Genomic DNA, 23,833 nt, shown 5'->3' with positions numbered 1-23,833 from the left:
TTGCACTCTTATCATAAACCAACAGAGCATGAGTATTTCAGGCCAAATCTCTCTTTATCCGACAGCCACGAAAGCACACTCTAAAGGCACCAAAACTTCATAACTCAGAGCTTTAAGGTAAGAAACTTCACTGAATAGTATCTATTCTGAAAATGACCTAATACAGATCTTTTTACCTTTTTTTAAAAAGCACCTTTTTCTAAAGACACATGTTCAGTTACTTTCAAGTCGATTTGTTACAAAAACTAAAACTCTGTGCTTTACAGAAACAGACTCTCCTTATATTTCAGCAAGTCTTTCTGAAAAAGAATCTCTAAAGACAGACTTCTGTATTTAAGAAAGGTTATCTTACCCTTCCACGCTGGATTATTTTTGGTCGTTTCTGTGCTCTATTAATAAAAACTGGCTGCGGAGCTTTGGCATTGGGCCCAGATATTTGCATCTCAGGATAGATGTTATCTAAATACCACTTAAATGATTTGCAGTTCAATCTTTTTCTCAATTCTACACGGTCGGTAATGTTTCCATAGTTCCTCGTCCTTAGCTCAGGTCTCAAAGCAAAATACTGCTCCTGTATTTAAGAGAAAGAGGTTGAGGGAGAAGGGGAGGAGAGTAATTTCAAATTACTGGTTTCCAACTTGCAGAACTCAAGAGTTTTATTTCAGTGAATTTCATTCATCAATATTACTACCAGAACTAGAAGAAAAATGCCCTCAGAGTCCAATTCCAGATGAATTTACAGAGTTCATAGAAAAGGCATGGTATTTTTACATCAATTCATTTATCAGATTATTTAAAAATCGGTTTTCAGGGCACCGAGTTGTGGTGTTTTGTTGGATTCACCTCTGCTAGACACCTGGAATTTACTGACAGTAGTGTTGTTCTGACACTTTCCAATTACCTGGTGCCTTCTCTGGACTAGAGATAACAGACTGGATCATCTCAAGACACATCACACATCTGTCCTTATCAAGACCTTCGAGCATTCAGATGGTCTTGATGCATCACTTTTTTAAAACCCAAGAAGGAGGAAACACCAAATACAATGCAATGTTGGACAACTCTGAGAAAGTTTGGAAACAGACTGGTCAGTAGTGGTCTGCTTCAAAAGAGTAGCCCTGCTATTCCAGTTGCCTCTTTTCTGGTTTAAGTTCAAATTTTAGTATCCTACCTTTTACGGATTTTTTTTTTTTTAATTTCCATTCTATGTGTGAACTGAGATCTATTTCATATCTGTCAAAAGCAGAGTGTAAATTTTGCTCTTTGCCTTCCATCATGCAATTGTATTTATTAAATGCTGATATTTGCTCTTTGCTGCAAAACAGGTCCTCTGTCTTATCTTTGTTCTGTTCATCACACAATCACTTAAACAAAAATATCTCCAAGCTTGCCTTCCAACCATAAATCTGTCATAATGACAGTCTCTGGCAACTATTGCAGAATTAGATTAGAAACAGCTGGAAAAGGTCAGAACACAATTCTGTGATAAGGGACTGCTACAATCAGCAGTTTAAGTCCTCTTTGGACAAAGCAGTATTAGCTGGGAACAACAAAGAGTCAATTCCAAGCTGCAGAGAAAGCCGTCATTAATCACAAAACAACAGTGCCCAGACACCAATAAAAGGGAAAGCGATAGATCAAATCTACCGACGTGTTATGGAGAATGGAGATAAAAATTAATGACTCTTAATAGGTTCCTCAAAGTGAAAGGGCATCCAGATAAAGGATGGGTTTTGAAACATAGACCTTTAAGGAATATAAATTTAAGAAAGTATGGCTTGTATAGAAATAGTCAGGACCACAGGATTTCCTTTCTGGCCAGCTCCTATGGTCTCACAATGCAAAATGCCCCTAAGTATCAGAGAACTGGGCTTCACTTTTAAAAGCATGAGTATGAAGGCCTGAAAACAAAGAAGAAACACTCTTGCCCTTGAATCCAGAAGTCGGTCCTGACTGAACACGCAGGGCTAGACAGACCAAGACTCAGACTGCTAATTAAAACGAAAAACAAAAACCAAAAACCACTCTCTCACCAGCACAGAAACTACCTGAAGGCATACGGCTGCTACATGATATTGATTTGGACACAAAATAATGAGGATCTTACAAGAAACTCATTCATCATCTTTTATTTCATTTAAAAAGACATAAAAATGAATCTCCTGCAGGCAGTGTAAGTAACAGGGAATAAATCTGAACACTCAGAACCAAAACCACAAGCCTACAGAATTTAGGAGTCTGTACCAAAATTAACATTAGGAAGTCAGAATACAGAAGCAAGACCCTGTTAGAAATGCCAACAGACCTCACTGTGATACAGTCCTTAGACAAACACACCACTTAATAACTATTTCACGTCCTAGAAACATTTCTTACCTTGTATTCATCCATCCACACATGTGCCAGCCTCAAGGAGTTGTGAGCCATGGTGTCCTGGCCCCGTGGTGAGCCGTAGGGACGTCTTTTGCGGAAAATGTGTCCCACCCTGGAGCAGGGGATGATCAGGAGTCTGCCTCCACACATCCAGATCTGTCCAAACAAAAGCAGAACGTAGCTCATTGTCTGCACACTGACAAGGCTCGCTACCTCCTCCCCTTCAAGAGATACTCAGGTAGGTTTACGTGTAACGATGGAATTAAGTGTCAATAACATTAATGCCATGCTTTCAGACAAGTTACATTACTAGATCTTTGGGTTGGACAAAAAATTGGGTCATATCATCACACCTTCCACTTAAAACACCACGGCTTTCCCAAAACAAATATTTTGCTATTCCAAAACATTATGCTTCAATGACCTATTTGAAATCACTGGAATGTATGGGCTGGGATTTAACTTTCAGATTAAGATATTTGAATCTCTTTGCCTACGCATGAATCACACGTCCACACTTCCACACCAGATAACATAGATCACTCGATATCATCAAGGGAACAGTTTATAATCAATTCACTTTTAAGTGACTGGATAAGATCAGTCACTTTTTGCTTTCTTCACAACTCTTCCCTAGGGAGACAGGGCTTCCAGACCTCATCAGGCTCCCTGAACATACAATTTATGAAGTGCCTGTTTTTATTTTTGAACTCCAAGCTTGATTTCTCTATTTAACAGATTCCTCTAAAGTTTTGGCATATATAGTTTGCTTTTGTTTGCCTTTTCTTTTCAGAGTTTTTTTGTTGTTGTTTGTTAACTTCAGTTTTTAATCCCCATTTCATATTTCTTATGGTAGCATCTCACTTTTGGACAAACTCATCAAATCTGCTGATGAATCCGTTTCACAAAAGTGAAGAGCTATAGATTGGCATTGAGCACATACAGTTGTTTTCCATCAGGAGAGTGACAACAAAGAAAACAGACAGCCCAATGAAACATCGCTTTGAAGTCTCCTGATAATGATTTTCTCATTTTTTTTTCCAGCCAAGCTGAATTCTCTTCAATTTTCCCATTAAAATTTAACTCGAAAATTATTGTAAAAGCTAGTTAGTGTGCTAAAGTCATTCTTCCTAGAAATAAAAACATTGGTTTTGGTGCACAAGTAGCTATTCCAGTGCTAAAGAAAGCATAAAGAGGGAAGAGAAGAAGCAAGACAAAGGTTCGTACTTAAATACACATAAAAGCAAGATTACCCGAAAAGATATTTCCAGATTTTCTCCTCCCCAGATGTCCATGCCACTATCATACTGTCCAAGTTCATTAAAGTACTCACGATCCATGGCAAACAGGCCTCCTGCCATAGTAGGTGACCTAAAATGGAAGTAGTTCACTCTTTTAGACAAAACCTGTGATTTTAGCTGGATCAGTTATAAAAAGCTTACATTTAGACCCACTGAAAACAATTTCAACTTGATTATTTATAATTTCTAAGGCACTTCAGTTCTATGATCTCAGCATACATTTTCAAAAGCAGGTCTAAGTGGTGTTTGTGGTCTTTTACTATTGCTTTACTGGTACATCATATTCCTACATACAGTAAACAACCTCGAGGAAGAAGGATGGAACAGGGAAAGAGGAAAAAAGTAAACACCTGGGCAAGTTTGGAGTCCATTAAGTTTTCTAAATTGAAAATTAGGAGCCACCATTAATTAGCTTCTGGTAAAAACAGATCTAATTTCCCCTACAGGCACAAACATGTACACTTAAAATAAGTTCTTCTCCCTCTTACAGGAGCAAGTCACGCAGACTGGGCTTGACTGAGCAAGAAAGAGTAGAACCCAGAGAGCATTTTACTTCCCCATATTACATTAGGTCAAGAAATAACAGTTATGTGAATGAAGGCCTAAACTTGAAGTTATACAAGCCAAGAAGTCTGCTAAAAGAAACAGCACTATCTCAAAATTCAAGCACCAGGATCAGCATTGTTTCATCATCAATGTCACAGTCAGCTAAGTCCTAGAGAAGTTATTTTTTTTTTTTTTAATATTTGCATACATGTTCTCTTCAGAGTTTCCCAGTTTTCTACCTTGCCTGTGTGTTACTAGAATCAGTCTTTTTTGTAGAAATCTGTATATGATGCCCATTCTACAGTCTCAATTAAATTGCTCATCTCAGTTATGGTATGAGCATGCCCTAGAAGAGTATAAAATGGAATAAAGACACCAGGTAAATACGTCATATGACAGTGGGAACACAATTGTCTGAGAACAGGCTTTTTCTCATCTTTGTTAATATAGCCCCATGATTAAACTAATCCTAAATCTGGACTTTCGTGCTTGTTCCCACACAATGTTCTACTACAGTTTCTGTTAAAGCCTGGGTTGAAAGGTTCCTCTCAGTTTTTCCAGCCCCAACACCAGAATTTTTCATTACAAACGTCCCTAGATCATAAAATGTAAGACTTTCCATTTGATAGAAAGCCATTCTCAAAGGTTAAATAGCAGTTTAGCTTCTCTTTCAAAGCAGGCAGAGACCTTGAAGTAGGAAAAGTCACTTTCATACTCAGAAAGTGTGACCTCCTTCAATGATGAGGCTCCCTTCAAGTATAAAGTTCCTATGGAGAAGGCAGAGAATTTTTCCTAAAAGTGGGTTGAAGGCAGGCAATAATATTGAAACCAGCAACAAGTCATCTCTAGGCATACTCCAGATTAACTGTGACAAAGGTTAATAACAGAATAAAGATTTTAAGACTTTCTATGTTGGATCCCCATTCAGATTTCCTCAGCCTGTCCTTTCCTTTGAACTTCATAACTGCTACAGCAACACGTTACATACAAATCAAACTGTTAAGCAACTTAAGGAGTTTCCTGGCTTCTCAAACAGCCTTGTGAGGGGTAGACATGGAAATACTGCAAAGCTGTCAGACCATAGCAGAGAACCTCGTGCTGGAGCTGCTTGCATCAGCCTGAAATGCTCTTCATTTACAGTCCAAGAACAAACAATGAGAAAGACATGATAGCACCCAAGTTCCGTTTCCCTTTGCAAGCAGTAAGTTTGTCTTGAAAAAAAGATTAATCCCCTTTATAAACCTGAATTCTGTACCAAAACTGATACCTGCAACTAGAAACAGCACAATCAGCTTCTTCTCACTGCTCTACCAGCGGTAGCTGTTTTCATGAAGGGATTCACACTGGGAAAGCTTCTGTTCTCCTATCTGGGCCCTATCTCTGCTATTAAAGAAAGGTGTCTACTAAAATCACTTTGTAACAGCTACACATCCAGTAGAAACCAGATCTTGCCAGTTCTGCACGGGTCAGACAGTTGCCAATGGTTAAAAGGAAGATGCTTTCAAGTCCTAGTGTTAAGACTCAGAAGGACTTTTGTTTCAGAACGACTCTCAAGCAATTCAGACTGCAAAAACAAGGAAAGGCTTCCAATAAACAATTTTTCCAATAGACGATTTCACTTGCCACATTGTGCAAAGAGACAAATAGTGTTTTAAAGATGGTCTTCACATCCATGTTTGTTGATTTACAAAGATTTATGACAAATGCTTGAGAAAAAAACACAAGTGAAAGCTATACAGAAAGTGTTGACATAGAAGACTACCAAATGTTGTGTTTTCTCCCATCAGCTACAAAATCACCTTCATATTACCACAAAAATGTTTTCCCAGTCTAGCAATTCTTCAGCATATCATTACAGAAAGTCCAGAGCCTATCCTGGTGGGATCTGTGGGCTATTACTAAGGACAAGACGGTCATCAAAATCACGATTATTAAGCCAAACACAGGACTGGAAACAAACATCAACATAGTTTAAAGCTGAAATAATTAGATATGATACAGAATAGCATAAGCTCTGCTACAGGCTGCTGCACGCCATGCAGGGGGAGCCTTACTTGATCGGAGCAGTAGCTCCCTCGGGTCCTTCCAGTTCTGATGCAGGAACGAGATCCCACTTGAAGTGCAGGCCCCAGTTAAACCCCCCACGCACAACCGGGGAGGAGCTGTAGGTGAGCGTGTCGGCGCTGATTATGTCAATCACGGGGCACACCACAGTCCTGCGGTCTTCGCTGATCGGAGTCAGCAGCGGCTGCAGCCACATCTCGTTCACCTCACAGTGGCTGTCCAGGAATACCAGCACCTTTCCTGCAGGGACCCAAGCACACGTGACAAAGATTTCGTGGTAACATGAAATACACAGGAGCACATGCATCATTTTATCAGCAGCAGAGTATCGGCAGTATCCTTACAACCCTGTGTCACAGAAGGAGATACCATCTGCACCCAAAAGAGTTTACAAACTGGAGAATCCACAGGGATTAGTTCAGTTACAGAAGGTAGATCCTGGCTATTCACATTTAGCCAGGAACACTCAAGTGGGAGCATTTCTTTGGGAAGGTTTTATAGTCAAATATTCCACCCAGATTCAGCAGAGCTGTTGTAACTTAAATGAAACATCAGACCACTCACTCGGAGTCAGGAGGTGCGTTTGTCCTGACACACAGCATCTCTCTTTGAGTGAGACTACAGAGAGAGACAAGGATTGGATTGGGTTGAGTTGGATGAACTATCCCCACAACAAAGCTTTGTCCATTGGCTGTAATCGCCTTGGGCTTCCTTCTTATCAGACTTCAGCACTCATCCAGTTACCATCACAGCTAAAATCCGTAGATTTTCAGATGAGCCATTCTGATGGATTACTCTGCATTCATCCATAACACAGGCCACAGCATTTCAATTCCTGAATATAAAGGGACACAGTCCCATTTCATGAGCTTTAGAGTTATTGTGGATTCACACCAGCTTAAAAGGAGAGTGAATGCCCTGTATGGCAGCCAAACCCACCAGTATCAGACCAGCCAGCACTTCAGGCCTATTGGCTTCCACAGGTTTATCAGCCAAGGTCAGAGAAAACAATTTGATCCGTGAAAGACCCTGATCTCAGCAGGTCTGAGAAGTCATCTGAACTTTAACTGCACAACATAAAATCTGCATAACTTTATTCTAAAGCTCTTTTCCACCTCTTCTTAGACGACTTGTTACATTTGTGTCTCTATTAACAACAGACAGCATTTGACTGAGGGGAAAACAGACTGCAGAAGTTCAGAGGAGCAATAAAGTGACTTACAATTGCACTAACTCAAGTGGGTCCAAGAACAGCTCGGGAAGCGTAAGCATGATTTTCTCTCTGGATTATCCCATTACAATGCTAATGAGTAAACACCAATTAAGAAACTTTATCCACCACTCCAAATTATTTGAGAAAGTAGCACATACTTTCTCAGACACCACAAAATTTAACCCAGAAGCATATTATGGTAAAAGGCACAGTGTACAGAAAGGGCCAGATATGTCTATCCCAATTAACACTCACTGCAGTAACAGAAAAGCTTGCGTGAGAAACATTACGAGTATACTGTGAATTAGAAGCCAGCTTAGAGTTTACCCTAATAAGGGAGCAGATTGTTATTTTACAGCAATAGTTCTCACACAAAAACACACAGAAAATACTCTGTAAACACAACACCCAGGGCAGAGGAGGGTAGAGGGAAGCATTCCTGAGAAACCATTCTTTCAGGGCAGAAATAAATAAAGTTCTGCACTGCCTTACTAAATTTCATCAAAATACCGTATTTTTTTTTCTTGTTTGTTTTAGTATTTCCTTGACCCACTCTAAATAATTAACTCATTTTTATCAAAATGAAACTTACACAGGAAGCAAAAAAACAAACAAATCAATAGCTCAGAATGGGTTAAGAGATACTCAAATCTGGCTCTAAATTTGCCAAGTCATTACTTGGGTGACTCAGAAAAACATGTCCCCCTCCTACACAGGGGAAATTTCCTCAAGTTAATTACAAAATATAAGAATTCTACATTCACATATAAGCAAGGAAGACTTGGTTCTTCCTTATTTCTCATTAAGAGAGTAACAGAACAACCTCAGGTGCAGAATAATTCAGCAAAGCTATGAGGAAATACAGCAGACTGTGTAAATCAGAGTCAGCAGCATGATGTAAACATTTAAATATACAGATAATATTAGCTAACATCTCTAATCATCAGACAGGTATCAACAAATTTACTTTATGTAGCTGTTACAACAGTTTAACAGCCAAAGCGTGATGCAATTAACTCATTTCAAAGTCACTGACACTGAAGCAAATTGCTAAAACAGCTTTCACCTAAGATAGCACTATCCCAAATCTTTCTTCCCTGGGTTTTACTTGTGTAGCTTTGAAATTGGCATGACATGCAAAGTCCCCTGCAGCAGGATAAAGCAATCACACGTCAAACATTCAACATCTGAAAGAGATGCACTACAGAAAGAGGAGTCACCCAACTAACATACAGTCAAAGCATGTACAGAAACAAGAAGATATACCTGTGGCATGAGAGGCTCCAACCATCCTTCCTCGAATCAAGCCTTCCCGCTTCTCATTTCTGACCAGTTTTGTTGTTTTTGGAAGCTGAGTTTTAACATAGTCAACCAAGTCTTTCTTCAAGTCAGCTAGAAGGAGGAAAACACAGGAGCAACAACAGGATGGATGAACAAAATGGCAGAGTTTTAAATCCCAAGGTGTTCAACTCAATCTAACCAAACTAATCTAGACAAACTGTATGGCTAGGGTATCCCCAGCACCTATCCTGCTGACACGTGTTTCCATGTTTTCCCAACTAACCTTTTGTGTGCTGCCACTGCCTCAGGCTTCATACTTAGTTTCTTGAATACAGACTGGATTGCTAAGACTATCTTGTTGCTCTGTTTACAAAGCCTTTAGTCCAATATCACTCAAGTTAACCAGAACTAATAGACTCAATGCTAAAAGGTATTACAGCTTCTAAAAATAGAAAAATAAATTTAAAGACACTGCACAAAGAAACACAATTCCTCTTTCTAAAGTCTTCTCATGATGACTGTCATTTATAGCAAGTAACAAAAGCCCTTTCACACAGGCAAGTGATGTAAATTACTGTGTTCCACACACTAAAACAAACACTGACTCTTTTAAAAAGCACAGACACCTTTCATTATCTGTACCTTCATAGCTGATACAACAGCAGATAAAGAGAACTACAACTTCCTCACAGGTAGCTGCTGTTCTGAAATTTGAAATGATCAGAGACACTGCTGACAAGTACATGTTTTTGAAGGTTTTGAAAAGTTCAGTGAAACCAGTAAACACTATTGTAGTGTAACCAACATCAATGACAACTTTAAGAGCTACAATACTTTTTTTTTTCCTGAGGATCATGGTTTCTAACATTAAAATGGGCAGCAAGGTTTTACCATTAAAGAGAAGACTGATACAAAGGCTAGAAAAATAAAAGCTAATAAGTTTAAGGAGAAATGAAGATGAGTATAAAATGAGGAAGGAAAAAAAAGGCAGTTGAGACTTTATAGAGAACCTTGGTATAGGTGCACAAATAGATTTTTAATAGAAGACACAGTGGAATGAAGTTATTATTTTGATGACTGTCAGTTCACACATTAATGTTGCTGTTACCAAAACAAAATACCTAAACAATACATGTGGAAGCCAAAGCTGTAGCCTTCAGAAACAAGAACTTTCAAGCAGGAAAACAGATTCCCAGAAGCAACTCCAAATGATAAGATCTCAGCCTCTGCACTGCAAGGTGGTATCATGGATCATGAACGAGAAGGTTTCACATGGCAAATATAGTGCTAGAGAATATTGTAGGACAAAGAAGAGTCTCTGGAGAGATGAACACTGGATTTAACTGGGTCACAGGGATTCTCTCACCTTGTCTTCAATGTGACACAATATTGTCACATAACAGGAAAGTGTTTTTTTGTTTGTTTGTTTTGTTTTTGGAGACATATATAGAATATACAAAATAAACTGGTACTTAAATCAGTCTTCACCCAACGTATTATGGCAAGGGAAGGATGGCGTACAGCTGCAGAAAACAAAGGGCTGGCACAAAGCAGTAAAGGGCAGTTATCAAGCACAGCACTTGGGGCAGATAAGGCTGCATAAGAGGACACAAAAGACAAGAAGAAATGGTAGTTCTGTATGTAATGACATGCAAACTTCTGGAAGCAGTAGAAGGAGAAAAAAAAGAGGTCATGCCTATGCTGGTAGCTAAAACTGCCATGACATAGGCTCAAACAGCAGAATGCAAGAACCAGAAGTATCTAACTGCTAACATGCCCTCAGAGAACAGTTTTGACCTGGACAAACCCAGCACTCTGCTGGGAATTGGGCCCAGCCTGCCTGGAACAGAACATACCACAGCCCGTTCTCAATAAGCAATTTGGTCTCACACACCCTTTGGGCAACAGCTTTGAACGTATTTTGTAGGCTGTCCTGTATTAGGTAAGATGCACATCAGAGAGAAAGAGACTGTACTAGAAAAAGAAGTCCTGCCCTGCTGCAAAGGGAAAGAAAAATATAACAGTGGGCTCAGCTGAGCTATGGAAATGCCTGCTTAGCTGGTAAGACTACTAATGATTGAGTGTAAGAAGCTTTTTGAGGCAAAATTAGGTGCAAAGAACAAAGATCTGCTCTGCGTCATTGCTGTTGTGCAGAGTTCCTATGTTTAATGCTGAAGCAATATGCAGAATTTCATCTAAGATAACGCTTCAGGAAATATGTACTGCAGGAAAAAAGAATTAAAATAAAATCTAAGAGGCACTGAGATTAAGCAAGTTGCCCAAGCTTATGTGAGACATCCAAAGCAAAGCCACAGTGTCTTGATTCATTTCCAACCAGCCTTGCTTTCTTCAGCTGTAAGATTCCAGTGGCTAAGATTAAGCAGCAGTGCAAATACAAGTTGTTTCATCAGTGAGACCAGTAGTTCTCTGTATAAACAGTATCTCCTGCCATCTTCAGCTTTGAAGCATGTTCATTTATAGCCGGAAAGGCAAGAGTAGCTACTTGAATGCTTTGAACCTATGTCAGCCTTTGAATTGGGTAACAAGCCAGAAGAGTGATGGTATTACTGCCTAAACACAGGCATTAATCAAATTCATTACCACATTCAAAAGAGTGCATTTTTAAAGCTTAAGTACTGAATATGAAGGTTATGAAACTTGAAAGCAACTAATTGTGCAAGGGTCTGTGTAACATGGGTGTACATTGCTTCTAAAGCATGAAAGGACAAAGCAAGTTTTAAATATTACCCATACTTATCAACAGGACAGTGCCTGATCTCTCTTCGCTCCCATATCTTAATGTTTGATCTGACCTCATAGAAATAAACTAGGTACAGAACAAGAGAATTTAGTTCTACATTACACATACCGGTCTCGTAGAGCAAGCGAGACCTTAAAGCAGAAACCTAGCAATGAGACTAAAGGAGCTAATCATATGTACTGAAGAAGTATCTAAAAATCATTTTTAAAAAATGCAAAAAGTTGTGGGCTTGTATAGAGGCAAGCAGGGAACCTGTACAGTCCTGTTTGCAAGTACAGCTAGACTAATGCATTCCTCACCAGGCATTTAGCTTCTGAAGTGTCAGAACACCTGAATTACATGTCTGTCTTTGCCTTGTGCATTATTCAAGAGAAAAAAAAAGCCAGAGCACCAATCTTTCAAGAGTCAGGCAATTCCACAGTTCCCTCTGGGTCCCCTCGCAGACTGATGGAGCAGGGGCTGCTCCAACAAGAGCTACTCCGAGGGTGGCCACAAGAGGCTGTGCAAGAGCCACGCAGAGCCCGTCCAGCAAAGGTTGAGCTCTGATCCCAGCAAGCCACCACCCTGAAACGCAGCACGAGTTCAAAAAACCCACTCAGTGTTTCCATAGTGCCACATCTACTTATTTACAAGACCATGGCTGAGATTATGTGCACTGACTTTGTTTCAGAAGCATTCACGGAAAGGACTGGCCCACAAAATATATGGAAAGTGTGATCTGCTCTGAGCACCAAAGTAGCCCAGAAAAGTACTGTTAAGAACAGCTGTGCTATAAACTGCTGCTTAATCACTTCTACACAGACACCCCCTCAATATTAGCTCAAAAATCTGCTTTTGAATGTTCAGGTCTGTATGATACAAAGCTCACAAGCAAAAATGGCACCAGTATCAAAGTGGATGTTATCATGGGCTTCTTGGAAGGTCTTGCATCTTCACTGCCTGGCACTTTTTAGGCAGTAGAACAAACTGGTTTTGCTTAATAAATTATACATTTTTTTAGCCTGATTGGTCAGTAAAGCACAGAAAGAGACAGGAAAGTTGAGAAGGGCAAGCACTGACCAAAACGTTACCAAAAGGTTCTCACCCAATTCACTGTTGTCATCCACCAAAATAATTTCATGAAGAAGGTGTGCAGGAGTGCGATCGAGGACGCTGTGTACTGTGCGAAGCAGGGCAGAAAGTGCTTCATTGTAGAAACAGATGATAACACTGGCAGATGGCAGATCAGAAGGGTAGGACTTCTCTCTACATCTGCAAACAGAAACATAGTATTTATCACTGCTTCAGACGGACTTCCGTAGGTATATGTCACTACTGAAACTTCATAAATGACATTAAATATGTAGGACGAACCCCTAGCTTGAACATAAAGAGTCTAGGAGGAGTATAAAAATCTATAGTAGGGCACAGCATTTTAAGTTACTCTCTTCCTAACACAGAATTATAATTAGCATTAATACTTGTTAGAAAACATGGGATATGATGGATTGGGGTGGGAGAGAGACTGACAGATCCGTAAAACACAAGATTAAACACTAAAGGATTGTTTCAGCTGTCAAAACACTGTCTAATACTCTCAGGTGGCTCAGATACATACAGGAATGGCAAATATGACATGAGGCCTAGAAAACCCCACATCTTAGTTGTCCAGCTGGTAGAGACCAGGTTGGATATCCCAGAATATCTCCGATGATACTAAATACCTGCTTTGACAACCAAAAATTGAGATTCAGCCTGCAGATTAAGATGTGTAAATCTAGTCAATACTGTCAGTGCAGTTTAGACAGCGCCCAGCTCACCCTAAGGCAGGGGATTGCATTTTGTCAGCTGCAGAGCTCTGTGTGCTCCATTAACTGCACTGGCTGGATCTCTGCTACCTATAATAGAAGTAGAGACAAGTGACTAAAGTGCAGCTAACTGAATTTAGGCATCTCAAGCTGCTTGCTGAATCTCACTCAAAGCAGAAAAAGGTCATTCTTTCTGCTTATTTCCAAATTTTATCCATACTTTTAATGGACAGTAGGGTACAGTATCACAGTTTAAGGGTACTATATAAACAGATTAATGCCATTTCAAGATGCCATGAATGAGGGAATCCAATAAAAATATGAAAAACTGTAAATGGAAACCCAGCAGGATACAAGAAAAGTCTTCATTGACTTGGAATGAATTCAGCTCTTGGGAGAGATTTCAGCAAGTACGATTCATTACCTTGACCCACACCAAAGCAACCACTAGAAAAATAGATGTAGGCTTATTTATTTTTCAGTTTAGTGGTATTTTTTCTTTTCCATATGCATCAGATGGATTACAGAAAAAAAATCCGCTTTTTAATAAAAAGAAGTATTCAACAGTGCAGTCTAGATATCAAAGATTTCAAATGAGAAATCAAGCTTTTGTCCTCGGTCGTTCTTCTATCTTATCCTCTGTGGGCTTGCAACAAATGTGGAGCAGTATATAAAGCAAAAGTCTTCTCCATTAAACACTCATTAACGTGGGTGCTGGTACATTTAACATCCAATTTATAAATGTTCCAAAAACAGAACTACAGCACCTCTTCTGGTAATTACTGTACTCAATCTCAAAAATAAAGGTTCAAAAAAAGATATTGTACCATACTAAGTGAAAGAGAAAACAGCTAGCAAAATGAAACAGACATAAGATGTGTAATTGTAGTATGGCTGGAGAGCAAGTTTGATTCCATGAACTTTTTTTTTTTCCCCCCCCAAGTACTATTTTTGGTTCTTGTTTCTATCAAAAGAGCTGCCCGTGAACCAACTGCTTACAAAAATTAATATGCTAAACATTTGAATAAGCATATATCCAATCCATTTTGTCCTTAAGCATTCTTAAAGTGAGTTAAGAATCATGAACACTTTGTCTTTAGGGAATAGCTCTCTTCCTCCCCCATTTATTATCTTCTGGGTTGATTTACGTACCACAGTCTTCCCATACCTTCCACGTATCTACCACATACCTTTCCAGTTGGTATAAAATTAGATCTTCACATGCAATATGCAGGGAAAAAAAATAGAAGAAACCAAAGAATACAATTCCTAACCCCAAGCACTCCAGCTTGGATGGCTGAAAACCTGCCTTCAGTGACAGAAGAGGTTGAAAGAGAATCAGATGGAAATGCCATACCAAAAATGTTACATACTAAATCAGGTAGTATCCAATGCAATGCTAAGTCCCTGAACACATATAATTGTATCATATTTTCTCCAAAAATTTGTACATACTTTGCATCTCTTGTATCTGGTACCTCCCTGTGGTATCCCAGCCGGTTACTAATGAGCATATTGAACGCATGCTTCTGGTAGCCCAAGTCTCTCACTTCCTGATCTTCTTCATTAAAAATCATTCCTGCAGAAGGGACATGCCAAGATCAGTTAACAAGCTTAAAAGCATCCCTTGGAAACAATCAAGGAGTGAAATGTATGCTTTAACTTCCTCTAAAACCAACCACGTTCTTCAGAAATCATTTTACCCTCTGGTTTTGCAGAGTGCATTCGGTAAGTAGTGTTTCTGAGTAGCCTGCACAGCTGTAATAAAATGAAATCATTCTCCAAACTGACATCTCCATTGTATTTATTGCCTTACCAGACACATTCCTTTCTCTGAAATGGCCTCTTATTCTTAACACCAACCAAAAAAAACGACATCAAAGCAGCACAACAGGAGAAGCTTCAGCCACACAATGCATCAGCACCCAGTCATACAGACAAAAGGGTCTAGAAGTAGGATTTTGAAGAGAAAAAACATTGACAGTGGTGGAAAAACCCTCACAGTGCAACCTCCAATTCCACACAGCTTTCCTGAGCCTGCAGTAACACAGAAATGGCTATGATAGAACTGTAAACTTCTTATTTCTCTCACCTGGGACTTTGACAGCAAATAAAACAGCAATAGAGCTAGCTGTTTCTCTGTTGATTATTTTAGCAGAAGCATCCACTGTTGCTGAGCACGGCAGAGGCAGCAGTTGCAGATATAAATAAGCACACTGCTAGATGCCAAGGTGAAATCCTGAATGCCATCCTGCCTGCCTTGTCTCAGTGCCATGGGCTTCTCTCTCACTGAGCCATATGGTCACCAGGGTGAAGAAAAACAAAACATGGTGCTTCAAATTAATTCCTCTACAGAAAAAAAGTGTGGGAAGTGGTAAGAGTGCACAGAGCTTTGCTGTCCTTTCAGTCCCTTGCATCAGCTAGCCACTTCTGTAACAATTCAGGTAGCAGTGACATTTTGTTGTCCCTGTTCAGCTGGCTGTATAGAATCTGATGTCCTTTCAAGACAAACAGACAGTTTTATTATCAAGCCAGAGTGACTATTTCACTGCAAATTCAGTACAGGAAGTGAGCAGGTATCACATAACTTATCTCCTTCCACTCTGCTCATCATCTACTTCAGACCCAAAATCTGCAAAAAGAAAAAAAAATTAACAAGGTAGTCCTCACTTACATACAGCCTGAAGAACAGATTTCACAGAGCCATGGACTAATTGAGGTTGGAAGGGACATCTGGGTTAACTGCTCAAAGCAGGTCCACCTACGTCAGGTTGCTGAGAGCTTGCCCGCTTAAGCTTTGAAAGCCTCCAGTACCTCCAAAAACAGAATCAACAACTCTGTCCCTGTTCAAGCACCTGACCACCACTGCACTGATTTTATTTTCCCCCCCTCTTGTCTAACCAAATCACCTTATCTTAATTTCTTATCATAACCCCTTGCAACACCAGCAGGAGCCTGGCTGCACCTTCTTTATAGCCTCCCATTAAGATGGTTTTGACAGCAATAAAATTTCACCTCTTTGTTTTTATTCTGCTTTAGAGAGAAGGCAATCTCAGCTTGTCCTCACACCTCACATTCTCCCGTTTTCAACATCTATGCAAAAGCCAGAGAAAGCATTAAAGAAAACGGAAGGAAGACCATACAAAAAATGTAAATGAAGAAAGCATCAGAACTAAGGACAAATCCTGGCTGGCCCTCAGAGCACAGCTGTGTCACCAGTAGATGTGTTTCAGAAACAAGATCTACCTGTAGCTACAAAATCACCTTCAAGATCACCATTTACCATTCCCCACCCTGGTGCTTTTAGTCTCAAGTACAAAAAATAACATGGCCAGGCTGTACCACATGGAGCAAAAATGAGGGCCTGATGTGTGCGGAGCAGCTGAGGCCTCTTGGTTTGTTCAGCCCAGAGCAGAGCAGGCTGAGGGGAGGCCTCATGGCGGCCTGCAGCTCCCTCACGAGGGGAGCGGAGGGGCAGGCGCTGAGCTCTGCTCTCTGGGGACAGCGACAGGACCTGAGGGGACGGCATGGAGCTGGGACAGGGGAGGGTCAGGCACAGTGCCCAGGGCAGTGGCCACAGCACTGAGGCTGACAGAGATCAAGTGTTTAGGACACTGCCCTCAGACACAGGGTCTGGTTTTGGGTGGTTCTGTGTGGAGCCAGGAGTTGGACTCAATGATCCTGGTGGGTCCCTTCCCACCTGGGATACTTTGTGATTCTAAATCTTGTCACAACAGCAGTATCTTTCTTCCAGCATCAGGTTTAGGGGGATAAAGCAGCCCTCCTTTGAACTACATGCATTTCCAGCGTGAGGTTTCCAGCTTATCAATTCAGACACCCAGCTCAATCATTCCTACATGCTCAGTGTCACAGGAACACCATGACACTGGGTCAACTTAAAACATCTCCTTGACACAAAGTACAAGCTTAAACACATACCAAATGCTTCATTCGACAATCCTTCCATACCCGACCACTGATTACTTCCTTCTGATCTTCTGAATATAGACTAGAAGGAATGCTAATGCTTTTAAAACATCCTTATGAAGAACAACATCCAAAACACATGCAAAAGGCCTGAAAGATTTCAGTCCAAACAGCAGATACAGGCCCTTGGAAAATAAGGTTTGCAACGGAAACATTTCAGGCTTTACTTCAGAATTATTTGGGTTTCACAAGTTTATAAAGAAGACTTCATCCCATCAGATCGGTGGTTTTGGCTATCATATGCCAATGCTTTTTTTTTTTTTTTTTTTTGCTTTGCGTGTTTATCACTGCAACACCCAACAGGGACAGGAAGCCTTTTCCTGCAGCACCTGATCTAATTCACACAGAGAGCCAGCTGTCTCCCGATGATTCACATACAACTTATCCTGGCACCATAAATCCCCTTGGCTTCCACCAGCCAAACCAGTCACTCTGTTTGAAGATCAAGGGACTTCTCAGTCAAAAAGCTCTAATTTCTTTCCTGGCCAGCACTGAATAGCTGGAAAGAAACAGCCACCTCTGGACTGGCTTTCACGTCACTTGGCTCTCGTGGGTTTTGCAGTGAGCTGATAAACATTTGAAATGCCACGAGGCAATGCAAGTTGGCATTTCTGTTCTGGAGGGCGTTTTTCCACATATGCACGCAACTCTATGTGCAACTCATGAGCTGAAGTTTGGCAAAGGCCTACGAATTTTTGAAGCTGGTGATGCAGCATTCAAAAGTAATGACAAAAGACCTCAGTCAGATGTAAGTATTAAACTCCTGGTATGGAGGATACTATGCCATAATTCCCAAAAAAGCAGCAGATACTGATACTGTGGTGCTCAACATGTACCTCCAGACTTCAAGAAAGTTTGCAGGCTAACGCAACACAAATTCAAAACACAGCAGAGAACAACACTAAGCTGTAAGCAGTTAAATAAACAAAGCATTTTAGCTTGGAAGACGAACTCAAATCGTCTCATTGACGAAATATGTTCCAACAAAACACGCAGACCTTTGTTGGTACAAAATAAGCAAGACTTGGCCCTCACCACTGTCATCTCAATCAATCTTTCATTGTAATTTTGTTCCCCACACATTTTTTCTCATTGATTTCATACTCCAAGGATGTTCTTCTCATCAATGGGTCCTCTTCATTGTGTATTGTTATCGAGCTATTTTTAATTGTTGCATACGATCAGAGCTCCTCTGTGGGGAGTAAAAGTTCACGTATTTCAACCCAATCAATATAGGAGCAAGATATGAAAGAAGATTCTGGAAGTTTCAATATATTCAAGAACTACATCAAGGGCAGACACCCTGCTGCAATCCAGTCCTCAATAACACACAGCACAGCTGTAAGTGTTAGGAACAGTATATTTTGTATCACACACAGTAGAATAAATTTCAAATAATTTCTAATTAAGGGAGCCACTAGCACTATCTACATTTTAACACCAAAACTACTTCATTACACAATTTGCACCATGAACCCTTTAAATTTGAAACCTTCAAATTCCATTGCTGCTACTGTTTTCAGTTTTGTCACCAACACTGAAAAGCACTTACCCATTTCAGGAGAGAAGTCTACCTCCCCCTTCACTGGGTCCTGGACATGATTTCCAAGAGGATTTCCAATCTTATTCTCTTTCTGTTGCAATTCAGGTAAATGAACTGGCCCCCGGGTAAAACGGGGATAGAATTTTTTTGGAAATGGCCTCTGAGGTTCCAGCCCCTTGACGGGCACATTCTTGAAGGACTGATTTTCTTCACTGAAGTTGAAATAAACAAAGAGCAGAAGTGTCCAGGTCACTGATGTGAAAAGGCACCCATAGCAGAAATAGCGAAGCGTGACACTTCCCATTGTAGACTTAGCATCGTTGAGGACCCATTCTCAATTACCTGAAAGAGAATAAAAACACATTCAGAGCACTGCCTGTTAACTCCTGAGGTTTTCCCCTAGGAAGTTCATACACAGAAGAAGGAAAGAGCAACAAGCTCCAAGATAATTCATTGGCTTCCTGCAGACTCTGGAGGAGATGCCCGCCTAGAGCTGGAAGGAAGCAAACCAGCCCTGAGTTGTGCTGTAGGCATCCCTCCACTTACAGCACTTTTGCAAAGTATTTTACAAGTTCCTAAAGCTAGCAAATCCCTGGAATGAAGCACATGAAACTGGTCATAAAGTTGTATTTACAGCCCCAGAGATTCAGGTAAACTTTTTGGAGTTTCTCATGTCTAAACAAGGCTCATTTCCCAAAACGGTGAAAAAAATAACTCAAAGTATTAGATTTCTCTCATCATTATCTAAACAGAATGAATTTTTTGCACAGTAGTCAGGAAAATATTTAATCACCTTTTAATTAGTGAAATGCTTGTATTAAGAAAAAGTATTGGGGGTGGGGGTCAGGGCTTTACACTAATGCATTTCTCAGACTTCTCAAGAAATTGGAAACAACCAGAAGTCTTCAGGTCAGCCTGGCAAAGAACAGACCACAACAACATTTACGAGCACAGCTTATTCCCTTCTCAATATGGAAAACTACTAAACAGAAGTAGAAGGTGCTCACGATCCCAGAGAAATCTATAAAGATCCCACTTATTTTGGCAGCCCAATTCCGAGTCCTAAGTGACCTGCATCCAAAAATTCAAAGTCCACTTTCACAGACCGCACCGAGTCATTCTTTCCCTTCCAGAAAGGAAGATTTCCACAAAGTAAAATAAAGGAGAAAAACAACTCCTCGAAAATAATTTACCTGTTATTGTCACCACGTCCAACTTCCTCACTTCTGCAAGGGAACAATCTATGCAGCAGTTAAGCCCAAGGAGCTTAAAAAGGTCTTAAACAGGGTTTAAATCTCACGCTGACCCCGCGCACAGATGAATCGCATGCCCTGTGGAACAGGCTCTCTAACACTGTCACACACAAATCTTGCTGCTTAACTGCAGGGCCGTGAAATTGGTCAGGCAACAAATGCCCTGGGGCTAAAATGATTAAAAAAAACTCTCATTCTAGCTAGCAGAAGGGGTTTACCAGCTGGAGAGATGCAGATCACCGATCCCCAGTACCTCACTGCCTGTGCAAACTGTGGTCAGTCACCATAACCAAGGCGAATCCAGGCTCAGAAAAAGCACAGGAGGCTGCAAAGGACCAAGATTAGATAAACAGCTACGTCCTCCCATCATAGTAATTCTTCCTGCCAGACAGCCTGCAGACAATTAATACTTATCCTAGAAGATGATCTGGGGGCTTGCCAGCTTTTTCTCACAGGGCCATGAGAAGGTCAGCTGCTGTCCAACTTGTCCAAGGCGAATATTCCGCTCCTCAAAGCCTCTAGAATTGTTTTCCCCTTCGCTATGGTAACACAGATGCACAGCCCCGCATCGTGGCACACTCTTACACAGCAGACTGAGCTGTTCTAACCCCACAGCTTTTCATTTTCATCTCCGACCTTTTCATTTGGGAGCTATGGAGGCACACACCTACACAGCAGCTTGCACAGGAGAGCCAAATCTCACCCTTGCTGTCCCAGCTAAGGGATAAGCAGAGCCCAGAACGGAACAGCATCTCCCCAGCCTCTCGGATGTGTTTCACAGATCTGTTTTGGTGCTGCTGAGGCACTTCCAGCCACACCAAAGCACATTTGCTGTGTCCGAGATCAGACGTACTCAGATGAAAAAGGAAGGGATGAAATGAGTGATCACCAGAGCGAAAAGTTTGCTGTACATCCCTTCCATCTCCAGCAAGCCCTTGGAGAGGGCTGACAGCACACTCTTGGACACCTACCAGATCACTGCTACAGCAGCAACAAATATAAACCTAAGCCCAATAGCATTTCCACATGTTCTTTCCTAGGGCAGGACTGCTTCACCTTCCTTTCCCCTCCTTCGCTGTTCTGCAGCTTGGTGAAAGGGTACAAAGGTTGAAATGCCGCATTTAAAATAAATGCCAGAACCTCCACGATGCAGAAAACCAGGCCCTTTCAGTAGCTTGCTATTCAACCAAGACATTGGGTAATGCATTTGGCAGGAGAACGCAGACTCATTATTTATTTGCTTTAAGATCCACATGTTTTGTCAGAGGCTTCGTTTTGGAGGCAGGGTGGAAAAAAAAGTGAATGCTGCCCAGCAGGGCTTATTAGCTTACCTGATTTACCAACACGTGAGCATTTACATGACTGTTCTCTGATGATTTCAACCATTTCTACCACTTCAACAGCAGCAGAAGTCACGGTCTGAATCAGTGCTGTATGCTCCAGTCTTAAATCAACCACGATGTCTCTCTCAGGTCTGTGTTAGTGATGAGGCAGCAGCGTGTTTTCAAGTCCTAAACAGCACCAGTCCTGCTTGGGACCTGTCCCAAGGAACCAGGAGAGCATTCAGCCCTACCCTTCTGTATGTGGCTCTCCAGAGGGAGGACTGAACACTTACACTGGTCACAAGGACCCAGAGGAAACAGTCATGGACGCCTCCACTTCCACCTCACCGTCCTCTCTATCCAGGACTCTCTTCTGCAAGCCATTTGGACCCAGCAAATGAACTTACCCTGCCCAGCTCCTTTCCTTCCTGTGCTGTGAAGTTCTCCAGCAAACACTTTGCTGCTTTACCAACACCTGTCTCCAGCTGCCTATGCGCTGTCACAGCCCGCCGGTGGCTGTCTAAAAACATCCATCCTCTCCCAGCTGGTTTCTCCAAGCAGGATTTGAAAACTTCAAAGCCAAACTTTTTTTTTTTCCTTCTCCCAAAGCGTTGGTATCCTTCTCAACCCAGATATGATCTTTGTCTCATGCTGCTTGTGTATTTTTGAATTTAGCAGCCCTAAACCCCCGGTAACACAAGCAGGTTTACATAGCAGGTTTACATAGTTAGATAGAAACTAACTGAAAAAGCAGATTTTTGTTATCCAGACAATGTCCATGTGCTCATAAGAATATTTTTCACCAGTGTAGTAAGTACAGTAATACCCAATGCGGTCACCACAAAATTGCTATTTGGACAGGACAGTTAAAACCTATTTTTATCTATTTAATCAAATGCAAGCAAAAATAGTAATTGCCATCTAAAGAACCAACCCCTCTATGGTTTAAACATATCAAGAATAATTTAATAATACAGTTCCTCACCGATTTTACATGTAATTCAGATTAGATCTGAAGGATCTAAAGTGTTTTACCTCTCAATTTCTGGAAAGCAGCAGCTGCCAAGAGAAAGTTTCCGAACTACCTCAAGCAATTCTTTCCCAGAAACGCATGCAGGGAATGAACATCCAGACTGAACAGAAGACATTTCCTCCCCATCAGCAACATCGGAGCTGTCACAGCAACTAATAAATAAATCACACCTTGAAGTATCTCACAAGCCTTCATCAACATTCACAACAAAGCGGCAATGCAAGGGATTTAGGGCTGTTTGCACTGGGCTACTTAGGAACCCTGTCAGAACGGACGGACATAATCCATAATCCAGACAGGCATAAATCATCCGAGGTGGCAGCATCTCCTGCATCAGGAAATGACAGTCTGTTTTGGAGGCAACTGCTGTGACCGGAAAGGAAAAGAAGTCCATGCTCTTAAGAGCTGCCCCTGGTATCAGCTCAGAAGAGATGGCGTTTGTAATGCTCAGTATTTGGGGCATTTCTAACAAATACCCTGATTTACAGTCTCTCCCATCTTGCTCCATTTTGACTGTCATACATATTGTCTGACGGTTATCCCACTTTGACAGAGCCTTGGATTTAAGTTTGCACAACGGAATGCCAGAAATAAAATATTCCTCTCTAATCCCCACAAATTCCAGTGCAGAAATCCCAGTTCCTTGCACAAGCAGTAAATCATTTATACCTCTCCTTAAAAAACAAAAGGATAATTAAGCATAAGTAACTTAGCAAAACTCTCCAAAAGTCAATCAATAGCGGAGATGATAAAAAAAATGCAGGAGCCTACCTGCCTGAGTCAAGCTTCAGGGATTACTGTGCAATAGGGTTCTCCACATCTCACCAACTTCTTGTAGGGTTCTTATAGAGCCAGCAGGAAATCCAACCCACACATCAAGCCTGCTAACATTTACATTTAATAACTGGCCCAACAATTACACCCTGTTCTCGCAGACAGCCTGGAAGAGCGCCGTTAGGAACCTGCGCAGCTCTCACACTGCCCCAATGTACGAGCCTTCAGTGTTTGTCAGGAAAAAAATGCCAGCCACATTTCACAGTATTTTGGCTTAAAGAGCCTGCAGCTACTTTTCCTCTCCGTCCAGCCACTGCTTAAACACCAACATCTGCTTGGATTAACCTCAGCAGTTTAGTAAACACACCGTATGACTGGATGGTTCAGGACTGTGCCAGAACTTATGTTTGTCAGAGGTCAAGCAGAGGATCAGATTAACCTCAAGATTTTTTGAAGCAGCAGTCAGAATTATTTGAGAAAACCTGAAACTCTGCTTGTAGTTTGTCCAAGAACAGCTTTTCTTTAAAAAAAATAAAGTACGGGGATGACAGAGATACAACTCATACTGCCCAGACTTCCTGCAAGACCGCCTGCG

The 23,833-nt window shown here is 41.1% G+C and overlaps 1 protein-coding gene across 6 annotated transcripts in view; it reads right to left on the bottom strand.

The window, feature by feature from the left end:
- The window catches only part of GALNT11 (polypeptide N-acetylgalactosaminyltransferase 11), a 43,093-nt gene that overhangs the window by 8,906 nt on the left and 10,354 nt on the right, over window positions 1-23,833 (bottom strand). For 5 of the 6 annotated variants that reach the window (XM_082753725.1, XM_082753728.1, XM_082753726.1 and 2 more), the window contains 8 exons: window positions 18,866-19,198; window positions 14,782-14,905; window positions 12,624-12,790; window positions 8,764-8,889; window positions 6,275-6,524; window positions 3,627-3,744; window positions 2,377-2,529; window positions 353-571 (listed from right to left, as the gene is read on the bottom strand). In XM_082753725.1, coding sequence (XP_082609851.1) covers window positions 353-571; window positions 2,377-2,529; window positions 3,627-3,744; window positions 6,275-6,524; window positions 8,764-8,889; window positions 12,624-12,790; window positions 14,782-14,905; window positions 18,866-19,160 — 1,452 coding nt within the window. In that variant the 5' untranslated portion in view covers window positions 19,161-19,198. Of the gene's footprint in view, window positions 1-352; window positions 572-2,376; window positions 2,530-3,626; window positions 3,745-6,274; window positions 6,525-8,763; window positions 8,890-12,623; window positions 12,791-14,781; window positions 14,906-18,865; window positions 19,199-23,235; window positions 23,418-23,833 lie in introns of those variants that run through there. The other variant, XM_082753729.1, reaches the window with a different exon arrangement.

Source organism: Aythya marila (genome assembly GCF_965140915.1).
Source record: "Aythya marila genome assembly, chromosome: 2".
Taxonomy (NCBI): Eukaryota; Metazoa; Chordata; class Aves; order Anseriformes; family Anatidae; genus Aythya; species Aythya marila.
The sequence above is the reverse complement of the archived record's forward strand: the minus strand, read 5'-3'. Positions and strand labels throughout refer to the sequence as shown.